Here is a 14,867-nt window from a genome sequence, read left to right on the forward strand (position 1 = left end):
ATTACTTAGTCATTTTGATGACCAACTATAGTACGATGTGGAGTCGTAGTGGCACATATATAGCACAACCAAAAATGCGTAAGAATACAAATGTCAGGCTTATAACCAGTTACCAACTGGTACGCGAAAATGGTTGACTAACTGTGGGTTTAAAACGAATAAGTAAATATGCGTATAATATTGCATATCCCCCAAGCATTTATAGGAAAGTTGTTACGCATAACCTATCCTTAGACACCATCTATAACCTTTGATGGTAGCCTCTGCGAGACCATGGGGTGTAGGATTCTCTACAATGATCCTATTAAACATGTAATATCCATCAAGTCCTTTTGATGTAAAATATCTAGCATTAACAAGGTTGGTGAGACCTTAAATTGTATAATATATGCTAGAATTGTTTCAAAAACGCATAATTTCTTGTGAACAATAATTAATTCAACACTTCGAATTATCCACCAGAGTCATAAATCACTTGAATGGACCGCATTCTGTATGGATATGTCTACAACTATCATTTTGTTTCTTTTGAAAAAATGAGTTGTTTACCATTTGCATCTTAGGATGGTCTCAATCCTGTTTACTAAAGAAAGATTTTGTAAAATGAGTGACATGCTTTATTATTTTAAAAGCATAATGGGAGGGGATGTGTTATTTCTAGTACTTTAGAAAGCGTTGATTGTGAGAGATGCTGTTACTTTGCATTCTTTCAATCCTTGTAATTCCCATTTTCTTGTTCACTCAGATTTAGGGATGTTCGTTTGAGTTCTTTCAAAAGAGAGCATCATGTCACAACCAAAGTGTCTTTATGGCTATATCAAAACCTGAATGAGTCAATCCCAACATCACACTGTCAGTGACGATATGGATCCAATTATCCAAGTATTAGTGATTTACAATTCACTACATTAATTGACTCTTTATTTTCTCTAAATGTGATTCATTTCACATTCATTAGAGGCAATTCATAGATGTATTCTCATTCTCACAATTAATTTTGGTACGATAACCGTTTGCACAGATTTCGTAGGGACTTGACAATGTGTGATTAGCTCTTAGTTCTTACAGAGCTCATGTAACTTTTAATCTTTATACCAATTAGGAAACAAAGATTGAGCATCATCGCACGATATTATATAAGAAAAAAATTCAACAAGCAGTTTAATATATTTACTTAAGAGCTTCGTGTAATAAGTGGTGTGACCTTATTACGTAACAAAATAAAATTTACTCCATTTACTTTAGAGTATTACAGTTCATGAGGATGATATACTTTTTGTCATAATGTATCAATGATCCTTTTAACTCAAGTACTTTTGATTATATGTCAAGTGCTTTAGAGTATTTCAGTTTCATGGAAATGATATACTTTCATTTCATAAGTACGTACGATGAATTTAGTTCTTCGCAAAAAAAATGTTTAGCTTTTAAAAAAAAAATTTAATTAAATTACCATACAATCAATAGTCCAGGATCAAATCATACAAAATTCAATTAAATAAAGATAATTAAAAAATTTATCAAAATATAAGTGTATTAATTGGGCAAGTTTCTTATTGCCACTGAAGTTGACAAGCGGGGATATGACATTCTTTAACATATAGTGAGTTTGTTGTCATTTAAACTCTATATATATCTTGTAGTTGGCTGCTAATATATGATACCTGCATTCCATCGCTTGTACCATACTCACTAAATGTTTATACCAAGTGTCCAACTCTTATTCAAATGAGTCAGAATTACATCTCTGCCTCATGCTTAGTAAATACATTTACTTTGTATTGTCACTACTTGACCCAATATTACAAGTGTACTAAATTCCAATGAATATTCAAATTTCTCTGGGAAAATCTCATGAATATTTCAAAAACTTCCTTCGGAGCATTTCATCGTCTGAAATCAATATGTCGCCTTAAAACGTCATCTTTTGAAAAATGCATCGTCATTGGTTGAAGGTTTTCATGATGGAAGTAAATCCCTTGTAGACACAATTGACTTCTGTATCAGAGGCTCTTTAATGGAGTACTTCTGAGTCCAAAAGGTCAAATTTTAATCGAGTTGGTTTAATCAAAATCCGGTCAACAGATTGGTCAAGGCCCGGTCTATTTGGTTGCCTATGTCATGGTTAACAAAAGTCTACATATATGGTCCATTATATATGAAGTACTCAGACCCATTGATAATAAACTTGAAACTATTAGCATATAGGTCCAAATTTATTGTTAACCTTAAGATTGGAAATTTCATTATCCAACTGTAGTGATCGGAAAACAATTGTAACTCATTATCCAACTGTAATGATCGGAAAACAATTGTAACTCATTATCCAACTGTAGTGATCGGAAAAAAATTGTAACCATTTACGATGATGATAAATTTTTTACAGAAGTTTCATAAAATTATTTTTCCAAACATAATAGAATTTTAAAGTAATCCAACGACTAGATATAAATATATTCATGAAGTCGTATGACTATTCCAATTCACGTTTCTGTGAACACAGCTGGAAATATCACGTCCTCTGGAGTATTTCCCATGGTTGGATATTTATGAAATTTATACAGTAGCTTAATAAGAACAGTATACAAAACATGCCAAAAATATAGCGTAATCCAATGGTTGAAATTCTTAAAAATTAGGTGTGTAGACGCTATTAAAAAGTAGGGTTTTTCTAAACGTAGACAGTTTTATTCAAATCAGGTTTTGGAGATTGCATCATATTCCGATTTGATTGAAATTTTAACAGAGTAAGTAATACCTAATAGGTTGAACATATTAAAACTGCATGAAAATATCTATGTTTTATAATCATATGTTTGTGGAACCCTAATATATAGTACGAAAACGAAATTTCTTTGTTTGTGGAACCATGCTAATCTTCAAGGAATAATCCATAACCAATCTTGAACGAAGAAAAAAAAAATTGCACCAGTTGATAGAGTCGTGCTTGATAACGTGTTGCAGTAAAACGCAGAGACGTAGACAAATAGGCCGAGAAGAAGAAGGATTTCTTATTGATCACCGCCGTACTAGTATATAGTATAGGAAAAGAGAAAACCAAAATACTTCCCTTGTGGGCGGCAAATTATGATAATATTCCGTATCAAAATTACTAACATCTTATCCCATCCATTTTATGACGGCCTTCTGCCTTCTGTACCACTACCCACAAATGGCGAGACATTTTTTGGCAGATTTAGCAAAACTTTGGGCTGAAATTTTTGATAGAAATCGTACACACCCAGGTTCCAGGAATATTCGAGGAGTGATCAGATGAAAGCCATATTGATCACGGCACCATGCAGAATGTTCGGCGAAACAGAAAACAAGTCAACAACATGTTCAACATAGAAGATACACGTTTTCTTATGTGTAACTCGAAGAAGTGATAGATTTATTTATTACATAAGATTCAGAAGCATGATATCATTGCTCTTGCATTTTGTTTTTTAATTACAAAGTTTTGATTATTACTTTTAAGTCCTCGTTAAATTTCTAAAATCAAATCAAAACTGAACCAAATTTTCTGAGTTTCCTCCTTTCTTCTTCAACGACAACCTCGAGAATATTAAGATCATTTGTAAACCCTAGAAATTGAAAATCATACGGGTAAAGGATCTCCGTCTCTGTTTCTTTCTCTTTAGATTGTTTCATTTTTATGTCTGGCAATTTAATTTCTTGTTTATTATATTTGTGTAATTCATTTTTGAAATCTTATTGGTATTAGTTTAATTTTCTCATTTACGGATATGGGATTTCTTAATTTCTTGATATAGTGGTTTATTTATTTCATTTAGATTGTTGGTAGAAACGTGTTTTTTTTGTTAATTCTATAAAACAAATTTCTGATCAGTTTATCCCATATCAATCATAGTGATAAATTGTTTCTTAAATGAATTATGTTCTCATTGCAGGAAATTCGTCATTATAGCGCTTGAGGGCGCTGGACACGTTGTTCAGCGAAAAGTATATCTATTTATTTTCCCATTGTTTTCTTAAGATTGATAAATTCGTCCAGAGTGGATTGAAGTCATTTTAGAATCTAAAAATATTTCAGGTAACTTGTTTTTTTTTTTTAAATGGTATTGTGGAGAAGCATTTTAGTGCAATTAGGTAATGTTTGAGTTTGAAATGCAGGACATAATTGTAGATGATTACTAAGGATTAGGTGTGTGGCGGTTGGGTAGAAAAGTTTATGTAGTTGGAGAAGATGAAATGATCTGCAGAGCATGCCATAGTTAAGTTTTACAAGATGTTTGATTGTGGTTATAAATCACAGTATATGGGAGGACAACGAGAGAAATTCGTAAGGTACAAAAAGTATGGGTATTTTCTTTTTAACTAGTAGAATTGCACCCCAGTTTGCTATTTGTTTATTAGAAGATTATTTTCATTTATGAATGAAATACTATGTGGAAAAAATTAGTCGGAAATGGGAGTTGAAATGTTGCTATGCTAAAGATGGTTCATCAGTGAACATCATTCTGCTATTACTTAATGCAATTTATACATTTGTGAAATAAATGTCTTATTTTGGCATTCTTGTAACTGAATTTTAGGTTGGACGATTTGGATTCTAGATTATCATTGTCACCTGATGCTAGCAGAATGAATAAGTGTGGATTCAATATTGATGGGCTGGCACGTGGTGGTGGTGGTAATGTAATGAAGACCCCTTCGAGATCCTTTACGAGCGGAGTTAGAAAGGGATCTGAAGGCCTTAGGAATATTGGGAGGCGTATTAGGAAGAAGTCATTCTTTCAAAAACTTGCGACGAGGATATATGACCCCCAAGACAAATTCCTTCTTATTTGGAATCGACTGTTTGTTATTTCATGTATTCTTGCAGTATCCATTGATCCCTTGTTCTTTTATCTTCCGGTATTCACCCATGGAGCAAATTGTCTTGGTATAGACACAAAATTAGCCAAGACAACCACTGCCTTACGGACAATCGTAGATTCCTTTTATGTTATTCATATTTTTCTCCAGTTTCGAACAGCTTATATTGCCCCATCATCTCGTGTTTTTGGCCGCGGTGAACTGGTAGTCGATTCTAAACAGATAGCAAAGCGTTATTTGCGGTGGTACTTTATTGTGGATTTTCTCGCCGTGCTACCCCTTCCACAGGTTTGTGGCTACATTATGTTCTCCTTTATTTGCATATTTTGATACATTATGCATATTGACTGTTTCCATTTCTGCGAACATTTCAATTTCTCAATACCTATAAAAAAAACATGATAGTGTCGCTTGTTAGTGAAATCAGCATTTCATCATCCCTCCAATCTCACATACACACGAATAGAAGTTTACGTTTGACCCTTCCTTAGGAGAACAAACAGGGCTCTCCAACTAAGGGCAAATAGTTTACTTCTTAATCTAGGAAAATACACTAACAACTTGAAGGCAAAGTATGAGAGATCCAATTTAAAAGTTGTGTGCGCACATAACTGTGGGGTGGGAGGGAGAGTGGTCCCAGCTGATTCTAGGTTCGACATGCAAAGAGGGCACTAGTTCAACATTACCATCTATTTTGAATTTGGTGAATTGTGATAATCCTATTGTAAAAATAGCGTTCGATTTACTATTTTGATGTTTTATGTTATTCGTGAGTTTTTTTTGTTTTTTTTTTTTGTAATTTTGTTAGAATCATACGTCTTGTTGTTTAGATTGTTATTTTTTGAAGTCAAATTTTTAGTGGGATGATTTCTTGATTACTACTCTTTACGCACAGGCTGTAGTATGGAGTTTTCTTCGCCACAAAAAAGGTTCAGATGTACTGTCAACGAAACAAGCTTTGCTTTTCATTGTCTTGCTTCAATATATTCCAAGGTTTCTGCGCATTCTGCCCCTAACAACTGAACTGAAGAGGACTGCTGGTGTCTTTGCTGAAACTGCTTTTGCCGGTGCTGCTTATTATCTGCTTTGGTACTTGCTTGCCAGTCATGTACGTATATTTAGTTGGTATTTTATGTCATTTTTCCGATTGTGTTCTATTCAGTAATTTAGTTGTTGCAGATGCTCATTTTTGGTTTGTGTCTTTTTCGGGGACATATTCGTTGATGCTGACTAGTATTTATATGCAACCTCCTGTGAATAAGGACTGTGATTCCCTGCCTTTTTACATTTTTTTTAGCATAATTTCCTCCTTTCTTGTTAAATAGTCTTGTTTGCTGATAAAGTAGGTTACTAGATCTTGTGACACTAGATAATCATTCGTCACAATGGATGGAGTAGTTGTACTCGATGCTAGATTCATACAATCAGTCAGTTATTTGTGAAGATATGTTCAATTTTCCAACTACTGTATACCTACATCTACGTTAAGTATTGACATTGTGTTTTCACTTTTTTTTTAATACTTGTATACAACTATCCTCGGCCATAATGCAACTGAGGTGATTTTCTTAAATGTTTTTGGCACGCGTTAAACATCTGATGTATTTACAGATTGTAGGGGCTTTCTGGTACTTATTAGCTGTAGAGCGTAATGATACATGCTGGTTGAAAGCTTGTGCTTCTGTCAAAGAATGCAATGTCACTTTCTTGTATTGTAGCCACCACACAGAAGGTTTCGACACGTGGCTCAACATGAGTGGACCTATTCTCAAGAACGAATGTTCTGCAAATGATGACAATTTGTCATTTAATTTTGGAATCTATAGTCAGGCTGTAACATCTGACATTATTGCTTCCAGAAAGTTCCTATCCAAATATTGTTACTCTTTGTGGTGGGGTCTACAAAATTTAAGGTAATCTAACATGTCTTAAAATACCACTCTTATTTTTCTACTCCCCTGCACGTAGCTGTCAAAATTTAACATTTTTTTTAATACAATGGTGTTTTACTTTCTCCAGTACACTTGGCCAGGGGCTTCAAACTAGTACTTATCCTGGAGAGGTGATCTTCTCAATTGCACTTGCCATCTTTGGGCTCATCCTTATGGCACTTTTGATAGGGAATATGCAGGTAACTTATTGGTGGTGTTTTAAATGTTGTCCATTATACGACCTACTTATGAGTTTGTCACGAGATTAAGTTTGCGAAATCCCTTTTACTTAATTTCATGTACAATAATATCTTCTTGCATGTCTACTAGTGCTAAGTTTGGATTTTTTTCTTCTTATCTTGCAGACTTATCTTCAGTCTCTTACAATTCGTTTGGAGGAGATGAGAATCAAACGGCGTGATTCAGAGCAGTGGATGCATCATCGATTGCTTCCACCAGAACTGAGAGAGAGAGTCAGGCGTTATGATCAGTATAAGTGGCTGGAAACACGAGGAGTTGATGAAGAAAACCTGGTCCAGAACTTACCGAAGGACCTTAGGAGGGATATCAAACGCCATCTTTGTTTGGCTTTGGTGAGAAGGGTGAGTGTTGCTACACCTCTTTATCTTTTGGTTATCCTCCTTGATTAGTGCACAAGGTTGTTTCCTTGTTTAAGTTGTGGTTACCCCTGTCACATGCATTGATGGCAAGTCCACTCATCCATTTTCTTGTTGAGCTGCTCAGGTTCCTCTGTTTGAGAATTTGGACGAACGATTACTAGATGCCATCTGTGAACGGCTGAAACCTAGTCTGTACACTGAGAAAACTTATATAGTCCGGGAAGGAGATCCAGTGGATGAGATGCTTTTCATTATACGTGGGCGCCTAGAGAGTGTAACGACTGATGGAGGAAGGAGTGGATTTTTCAATAGGAGTATTCTAAAGGAGGGGGATTTCTGTGGTGAGGAGCTTTTAACTTGGGCATTGGATCCCAAAACGGGTTCGAGTCTCCCATCATCTACCAGGACTGTGAAGGCTTTTACAGAAGTAGAGGCTTTTGCCTTAATAGCTGAAGAATTGAAATTTGTAGCCAGTCAATTTAGGCGTCTTCATAGCAGACAAGTTCAACATACGTTCCGATTCTACTCGCAGCAGTGGAGAACTTGGGCTGCTTGCTTTATTCAAGCAGCGTGGAGGCGGTACTCCAAGAGGAAAACAATGGAACTTCGACGACAGGAACTAGAAGATGACGAACTAGAACTAGAAGAAGAAGATGAAGAAGAGGGATCATATGAGGCAGTCGATGACAGTGACAAGAGTGGTCCCTCTTTTGGTGCCACAATCTATGCTTCTCGATTTGCAGCTAATGCCCTTCGTGGAGTTCACAGGCTCCGAAGCAATTCCAGCAAGAGTGGTAGGAACTTGATGAAACTTCAAAAACCTCCAGAACCCGACTTTGCTGCTGATGATGCATAGACTATATAGTGAACCTTTGGATGCCTCATCCAACATCATTGATGACAGCGCAACCTCCATTTTGTATGTAAGGCCTCTTTAGAAACAATCAATTGCTGAGGATAACAGCTGTACATGCTTGTTGATTTTAGGGTTTTATATTCCGTATGATAGTTTGATACTAAAAGATAAATATATAGAAATTCTTAGCCACTAACTTAGTAACTTGTCATTCTCTACTCGCTTAAAAATAAATAAAAATAAACTCCAAGTTCTCAACTAGATGGCCCCTTGAACTGTTTATAAAAACTGTTGCCTCTTCCATGGGTTGTCTTTCAAATAAACCGTCTTTCAGTTTTAACGGAAGGGCTAATATAATGGTTCGGAAGCGGAATAATTGGAAAACGACACTGGACTTATTATAATTTACCCGACCCGTTTTGGAAATACGGATCTGGACACGGCGGGGCCTATCTGAATTCTGATTAAAGAACAACGATCCCATATTCTCCGTCTTTATTTTTATTCGAGAAGAGAGACGAAAGAGAAAGGGTTTTAGGGTTTGGCGGTTTTGCGAGCACCTAATATTTGAACAATCAATTTACGCCGAACCATCATCATCCAGCATTGACAGGTACTTCAAACTTCCCTATTCTTCACCGTTTATTAAAACCCTCCTTTTGTTTTCTTTTTCTGACAATCGCTCAGACTCTCTCAATGGCGATTAATGCTATCATGATAAATAGAATTTAAATAAAATTTTGATTATATTTGGTGAAGTTTACTGTGACAATCAATCTCCTTGATTTGATTTTGACGGGCGATTCAATTAGGTTTTTTTTTTTTTTAATAATGTATATATATGGTAATTTAAGGTTTTGTTTAGGTTTTTTTTTTCTTTGGTTAAATTATTAAATTTGTTTAATTTTAACGCAGTTGGGATTTTGCTGATAAGCTGTAAGAACCTCAATTGTGAAGAAATGTCAGGTGGACCTGGACTTGAGTCTCTTGTTGATCGTACGTTAAACCCTAAACAAAGCCCTTTATTCTTGTTTGCCAACTTTTGAATTGAACCAATATTTTCAGAATTATTAACTTTTTATGTCTCTTTTATTTGCAGAGCAAATCTCGGTTATAACAAATGATGGGCGAAATATAGTGGTGTGTCTTTGTTTATTTGTGTGCTTGTGCTTGTTGATATATCCTAAGTAAATGAGTACTAATTACCATGGTTGACGTTGTAGGGAGTTCTAAAAGGTTTTGACCAGGCTACCAATATCATTCTGGATGAATCTCATGAAAGGGTTTACTCTACAAAGGTAAGTCTACCAGTCAGTTTGGGTTTGGTGTAGTTTCATATTGTAATTGTGATTCGTGAACATACTTTTTGTAGATTTTTGGGTCATGTAAAGAACAATGTGTTTATATCGTTATCATGAAACTAATGATGAACTTGTTATTATTAGTTTACAAAGTTAATATTCATACATGGTGAAAACTTAGTTCAACATGCAAGCACGAGACATGACGTTGTCGAATGAGCACTAAGAGTGACGTGGAGGACTTCATTCATGTTATTTTGCAATTCTCCGAGGGTTGCTTCTTTTTATTTAAATGCTTCTGTTTTCGCATTTAAAAGACTCTGTTTTGCCAAAAGATGGTTGAATGCCAATTATAAAAGGATGATGATTAGGAATTCATAATATCATATCCCACTGCTAGAGTATTAGTAGCTGAATGCGTGCTTAAGATTAGTCTGTTATTTATCATATACTATCTGATTTCAGACTTCCTTAATAGATGTCAATTTTACATGAGAAATCAATCATCTTAGAATCGTTTATGATTTAAAACATACGCAAAGTAGTAGTCTGCTCATTTCGTAGAATAGTCTAGTTTTTTATTCTTTCAGCATGATCAATTAGTTCTGTATATTTACTGTCACAGTGAAAGAAAACTTTATTTTGGTTTTGGATTCATTATTTTGCGCATGAGTGCATGTCAATTTTTCTAATGGAACCTTTGTGGGTATTGGCAGGAAGGTGTCCAACAACTTGTATTAGGCTTGTACATCATAAGGGGTGACAACATGTATGATCTCTCTCTCTTTTGACCTCTCAATATATAAAAATTTATATATATGCACACATCAACTTACTGTGCATTGATTTGATTCTTGCAGAAGTATTGTTGGGGAAGTAGATGAAGAACTCGACTCCAATCTAGACATGTCAAAATTAAGAGCACATCCTCTTAAACCAATAATTCACTGATTATAACATTATAGGAAGGTATGCTATCTTAAGTTTTGGAGATTCTAGACTTAAAAAGTGATGTAAGAATGAAATTGGCTGTAAGATCTGAAGACCCAAATACTTATCATGTATTTACTAGAATTCATTCAGGTTTCAAACCAACACTTAGATTCTTTGTACATTTTTCGAAGCTTGTTTTTTTCCTTTTTTTTTAATGGTTGGGCATCTTAAAATTTTTGAACTCTCACTTTCCTCCGGTCTTGTTCATCGTTTTTCCTGATTTTTCTTTTTGATGATAGGTAACGACCAGAGGGTTACCATTGATTTGCAGATCAATTATACCAAATTTCTCGATAATAATTTTTGCTAATCTCTTGATGCTAAATTCTGAGAGTAATGATTCCGGAAACGTCTACCGCTTGAAGGGAAACCCTATTTGATCTTTAACTTGAAGGGTAGTAGGGTGTTACCCAGCGAGTAATGATTACAGCTTTGTTGCCCGAGTGGCACCAGCATTGTTGTTTGAAGGCATAATGGGAATAAGGGCATGTAACTGTTGCACTAGTGTGGCCCTTCAAGCCATGTCGAACAATTGCATGACCAGCACTAGTGTGCTGGTCATGCAATTGTTACTCCAACAATTACTTGGATGGCAAAAGCTAATGACAGCCATGAAGACCACCAATAATAGGCTGTCCAGAAAAATCAGTGATTATTTGTTTGCCTCATATTAACGCTTAGATTATTACCATCTTCGTTCCTGTCCTGTATTCTTCTGGTGGAATGTGGAGACTTGCACTTGAGTAAAATCTACCCCGACACTTGCAATCCTTTTGAACCTGAGAATGGCGTTGATTGAGGCCTGCAATCTTTTAGTGAGGAAAGTCTTACACTTCAACATGCAGGAAAACAAAGATTGATGAGATCACCACTGGGAGTGGCTGATGGAAGAAATGTTAGTTCACTTAAGCTACAAGTGTCTTTGTCAGAGTCTAACTTGCATGCCGAAAAGCAGCGTTGTTTCGGTTAAGAGTAACAAAACACAACGGTCTTAGTGAAATAACATACTAACACCATGTTTGTTTACTCCTGACTCATCTGAGTCGTCTGGATCTGAATCATCTGGATCTGAGTGAAATCACCTGACTCATCTGGATCTGAGTCGATATGTTTGTTTTGAGTCAGATCTGACTCATCTGACTCGGAAATAAGTGAGTCAGTGGTTTGGTCCCATGAGTCAGGGGTATTTTGTTACCTGACTCAAATGAGTCCGAGTCAGGGGTTATGTCTGAGTCATAGGTCGAGTCAGATCTGACTCAAAATGGAAAACAAACGGTCTGACTGCTGACTCGGTCCGAGTCAGGGGTTGACTCAGATTCAGACGCCGAGTCAGCTGCAAACAAACAAGTTCTAAGTGTTCCAGACGCAGAAGGTAGTTTGTCGATGATTGCAATGGATGATTGTTTAATGTTGAGGGATGTGCCGAGGAAAATGATGATTTGTTAGGATTTTTTGTCTGACGTTGTCTAATAGCTTGTTGAGAATTAGGCAGTTTATGTCTATACGTCCCATAATTTGTAGGCAGTTTCTGAGATGAGTTCTACTTCTACCCATCGTCCTACGACGAGTTAGTTAGGATTAGTTACTAGTACCTAACTAAAGTTTCAGAACGGACCACTACGGACCACTCAAGCACCCTCCACGGAAGGGGTTATCTATATGTTCACGATACCACAATAATTTTGTGAAGAATTCTTTATGTTAAGAACTTTTTTAGCCTGCCATTTTTAGCCTGGCTAGTTTGGGCCTAGTTCATTTATTTTGGGGCTATCAAATTCCTCTTCCACCTTTCACGAGTGGCTATGGGGTGCCAAACAGGATAAAAAGATTAATTTAGTCCCAAATTAATTCCTAAACCTAACCCATATAAATATTAATCCATTACTATTTTTAGTAAAAACCAAAAAACATAAAACCCTAAACAAAAAAAAAAAATTATTGTAATCCTACCAAATTCCATAAACCCTAATAAAAGAAAAAATTGATCTTCTTCTTCAACGATTTCTGATCCAATCAAGAAAAGGTAGATCTCAATCAACTCGTTCTATTATTCGAATTTATTCATTGATTTACATGTTTAATTTGAAAAATCATAATCTCAGATTATCCCAGAATCGGTTTATGTTGACATATCGTATCAACAAATTCTGGATTTTGTTCTTCGTCCATAAAGAGCATGCAGAGAAATTGGTTTATATGATGACTAGCATCGATCGATTCTAAGCTGAAATCAGAATATGAAAAGACATCACCAGAATCCGTTTATAAGTGCATTAGCATAAACCGATTCTGGGTATAATTTTTTTTTGAACTCTGCCCTCCTACAATCGGGTTTTATTTGCTTGGTAATATACTGATTGTGAAGTTGTCTCTTCAGATTCCATTTCACACTCGGTTTTTGTATATGTGTCATATAAACCGATTCTCGGTGTTTGAAATTCCTGTGTGTTTTTGTGGTTAGAATCATATTACATATGTTGTATTATGTACCGATTGTCGAACTAGATCTTTTTTTTCTTTTTTTCTTTCCAGATATGGACTTCGACCACCTACCATTTTATTCACGAGACCTCACCCAGAAGGATGTTCACAGGGTACCACAACCCATGATACCCATAAGGCTCTATAAGTTTGCATATGCTCGTGAGACCAATCTTGAGCAAGACCTCGTACTGGAAGATAAGATTTTACTAGAAGAGCTCGTTGAGCTCATTAGGTTTGCGAGGAGAAGGAGGGATGCGATTGCAGCTGTGAGGGATCGCGACAGACATTTGGAACGTCTATTTGAAGAAATGGCTGAAGTTCAAGCCTTGGCTGAAGCAGAAGATGTTGCTGCTGCTCCTGGTGCTGGTGCAGGTGCTCTATATGATGCTGATATTGTCTTTTAGATATCATATGTTTAAGTTTTAAATTTTTAAGACTTTGGGTGGTTTAAGTCTTAAGTTTTTAACACTATTTTTTTGGATGGTTTAAGGTTTATTTATTGGATGATCATGGTTTGAAATTAAATGAACTTAAAGTGTTTTAATTATAATTATGTGTATAATGGGTTTATCGTAAAACAAGTTTATGCATGCTCAAAATTCTGTTTTGTAAATACAGACAAACAATCGGGCTATACGACTTCTGACATAAACCGATTGTCGAGGTTCCATCATGAAATCAGATTATGTGGGGGTCAGTATAAGAACGCGCAATTGGGGGATATGAATTACTTACCCCAACCAATAGTGTTTGCTAAGGGGTGTTTTGGGGGGTAAAAATGCTAAAATACCCTTCCTTCAAAATAAAAATCAAAAAACAAAATCATATCCCCCTATCCATCTTCACCTCTTATTAATCTCTTTTAGGGTTAGGGATTTGAAACCTAAATATTCTCCACTCCCTTTCAAATTCTAAATTTTCCCCACTCCCTTTCAAATTGTCTTCTCCTTCTCTGCCGGCTCCTCAATTTGAAATCGATTCTTTTTTTTTTTACATTCAGAAGTAATGAATACCATGCCGGAAATGATGAAGCCCATGACGGAAGTGATGAATAGCATGCCGGAAGTGATGAAGACCATGTCGGTATAGATGAAGACCATGCCGGTAGTGATGAAGACCATGTCAGAAATAAATTTTTTTACATCGCCGGAAGTGATGAAGACCATGCCGGAAAATGGTGCCGGCATGCTTGGTAACTAACATTCAATGCCGTAACTAAGTGCCGGCATGCTCGATAGAAATCTATCAATTATGGTACTCAAGTGAATTTTTTTTTTCAAGTTCCTGGATACTTTACATCATGTGCCGGCAAAGAAATTCAAGCAATATACCATGTCGGTAGATGTACCGGCATGCTCGAGAATTAACTGACTGTGCCGGCAGTGGACTGAAAACCAGAAAAAAGTTCAAAATGGATTGAAATTCAATTTTCTAGTAGAATTTTTTTTTCTACGAGACGCTATCCCGCACTCTGCTAGGGGCGTTGCCCCCTAGACCCCCACGATCTGACCGGTCAGGTCGATCACCGAAAACTCTGCGTAGAGGCAAACATTTATGAAAATTTACAACATATGCCGACATGGTATTCATACTTCTTCTATGCCGGCACCGAGCTTTTTCAGAGAAAAAAATGGAGAATTCAAAGAAGAAAACTTCTTTTTATAGTTGAGCTAAAGATTCAGCAACAATTCTCTTTTCACTATCATCCACCATTTTCACCAAAAAACTTTCCTCTCAAATTTTTGTCCCTCCTTCAACTCTCACCTCACCCAAAAATAAATAATACACTAATCATTTATCAAATAATCTTATGATTTTCCTAAGTATAATTAAACACTAA

At 35.9% G+C, this 14,867-nt stretch overlaps 3 protein-coding genes across 6 annotated transcripts; all 3 read left to right on the forward strand.

Annotated features, from left to right (window-relative positions):
• The first annotated feature begins 3,179 nt into the window (after positions 1–3,179).
• On the forward strand, positions 3,180–8,507 carry LOC113297434 (putative cyclic nucleotide-gated ion channel 7). Of its 2 annotated transcripts, none has more exons than XM_026545902.1 (9): positions 3,180–3,609; positions 3,915–4,057; positions 4,138–4,320; positions 4,560–5,130; positions 5,738–5,950; positions 6,454–6,755; positions 6,862–6,973; positions 7,139–7,375; positions 7,518–8,507. In XM_026545902.1, the coding sequence occupies exons 3-9, from the start codon at positions 4,253–4,255 to the stop codon at positions 8,247–8,249; spliced, it is 2,235 nt and encodes a 744-aa protein (XP_026401687.1). In that variant the 5' UTR covers positions 3,180–3,609; positions 3,915–4,057; positions 4,138–4,252; the 3' UTR covers positions 8,250–8,507. The 2 variants fall into 2 exon arrangements, with proteins under 2 accessions (XP_026401687.1, XP_026401688.1); XM_026545903.1 differs by having other exon boundaries at positions 3,182–3,609; positions 4,138–4,311.
• A 207-nt stretch (positions 8,508–8,714) lies between these two features.
• Positions 8,715–10,730, forward strand: LOC113297435 (sm-like protein LSM8). Of its 3 annotated transcripts, none has more exons than XM_026545906.1 (6): positions 8,715–8,862; positions 9,165–9,215; positions 9,349–9,389; positions 9,473–9,547; positions 10,267–10,319; positions 10,411–10,730. In XM_026545906.1, exons 2-6 carry the CDS (start codon positions 9,209–9,211, stop codon positions 10,499–10,501), a joined length of 267 nt encoding a protein of 88 aa, XP_026401691.1. In that variant the 5' UTR covers positions 8,715–8,862; positions 9,165–9,208; the 3' UTR covers positions 10,502–10,730. The 3 variants fall into 3 exon arrangements, with proteins under 3 accessions (XP_026401691.1, XP_026401689.1, XP_026401690.1); XM_026545904.1 differs by having other exon boundaries at positions 8,718–8,862; positions 9,165–9,245; XM_026545905.1 differs by lacking the exon at positions 8,715–8,862 and adding an exon at positions 8,912–9,061 and having other exon boundaries at positions 9,165–9,245.
• A 1,587-nt stretch (positions 10,731–12,317) lies between these two features.
• On the forward strand, positions 12,318–13,500 carry LOC113298818. Its single transcript, XM_026547660.1, has 2 exons — positions 12,318–12,566; positions 13,076–13,500. The coding sequence occupies exon 2, from the start codon at positions 13,078–13,080 to the stop codon at positions 13,429–13,431; it is 354 nt and encodes a 117-aa protein (XP_026403445.1). The 5' UTR covers positions 12,318–12,566; positions 13,076–13,077; the 3' UTR covers positions 13,432–13,500.
• The last annotated feature ends 1,367 nt before the right edge of the window (positions 13,501–14,867 follow it).

The sequence above is a fragment of the Papaver somniferum genome, chromosome 7 (assembly GCF_003573695.1).
Source record: "Papaver somniferum cultivar HN1 chromosome 7, ASM357369v1, whole genome shotgun sequence".
Lineage (NCBI taxonomy): Eukaryota > Viridiplantae > Streptophyta > Magnoliopsida > Ranunculales > Papaveraceae > Papaver > Papaver somniferum.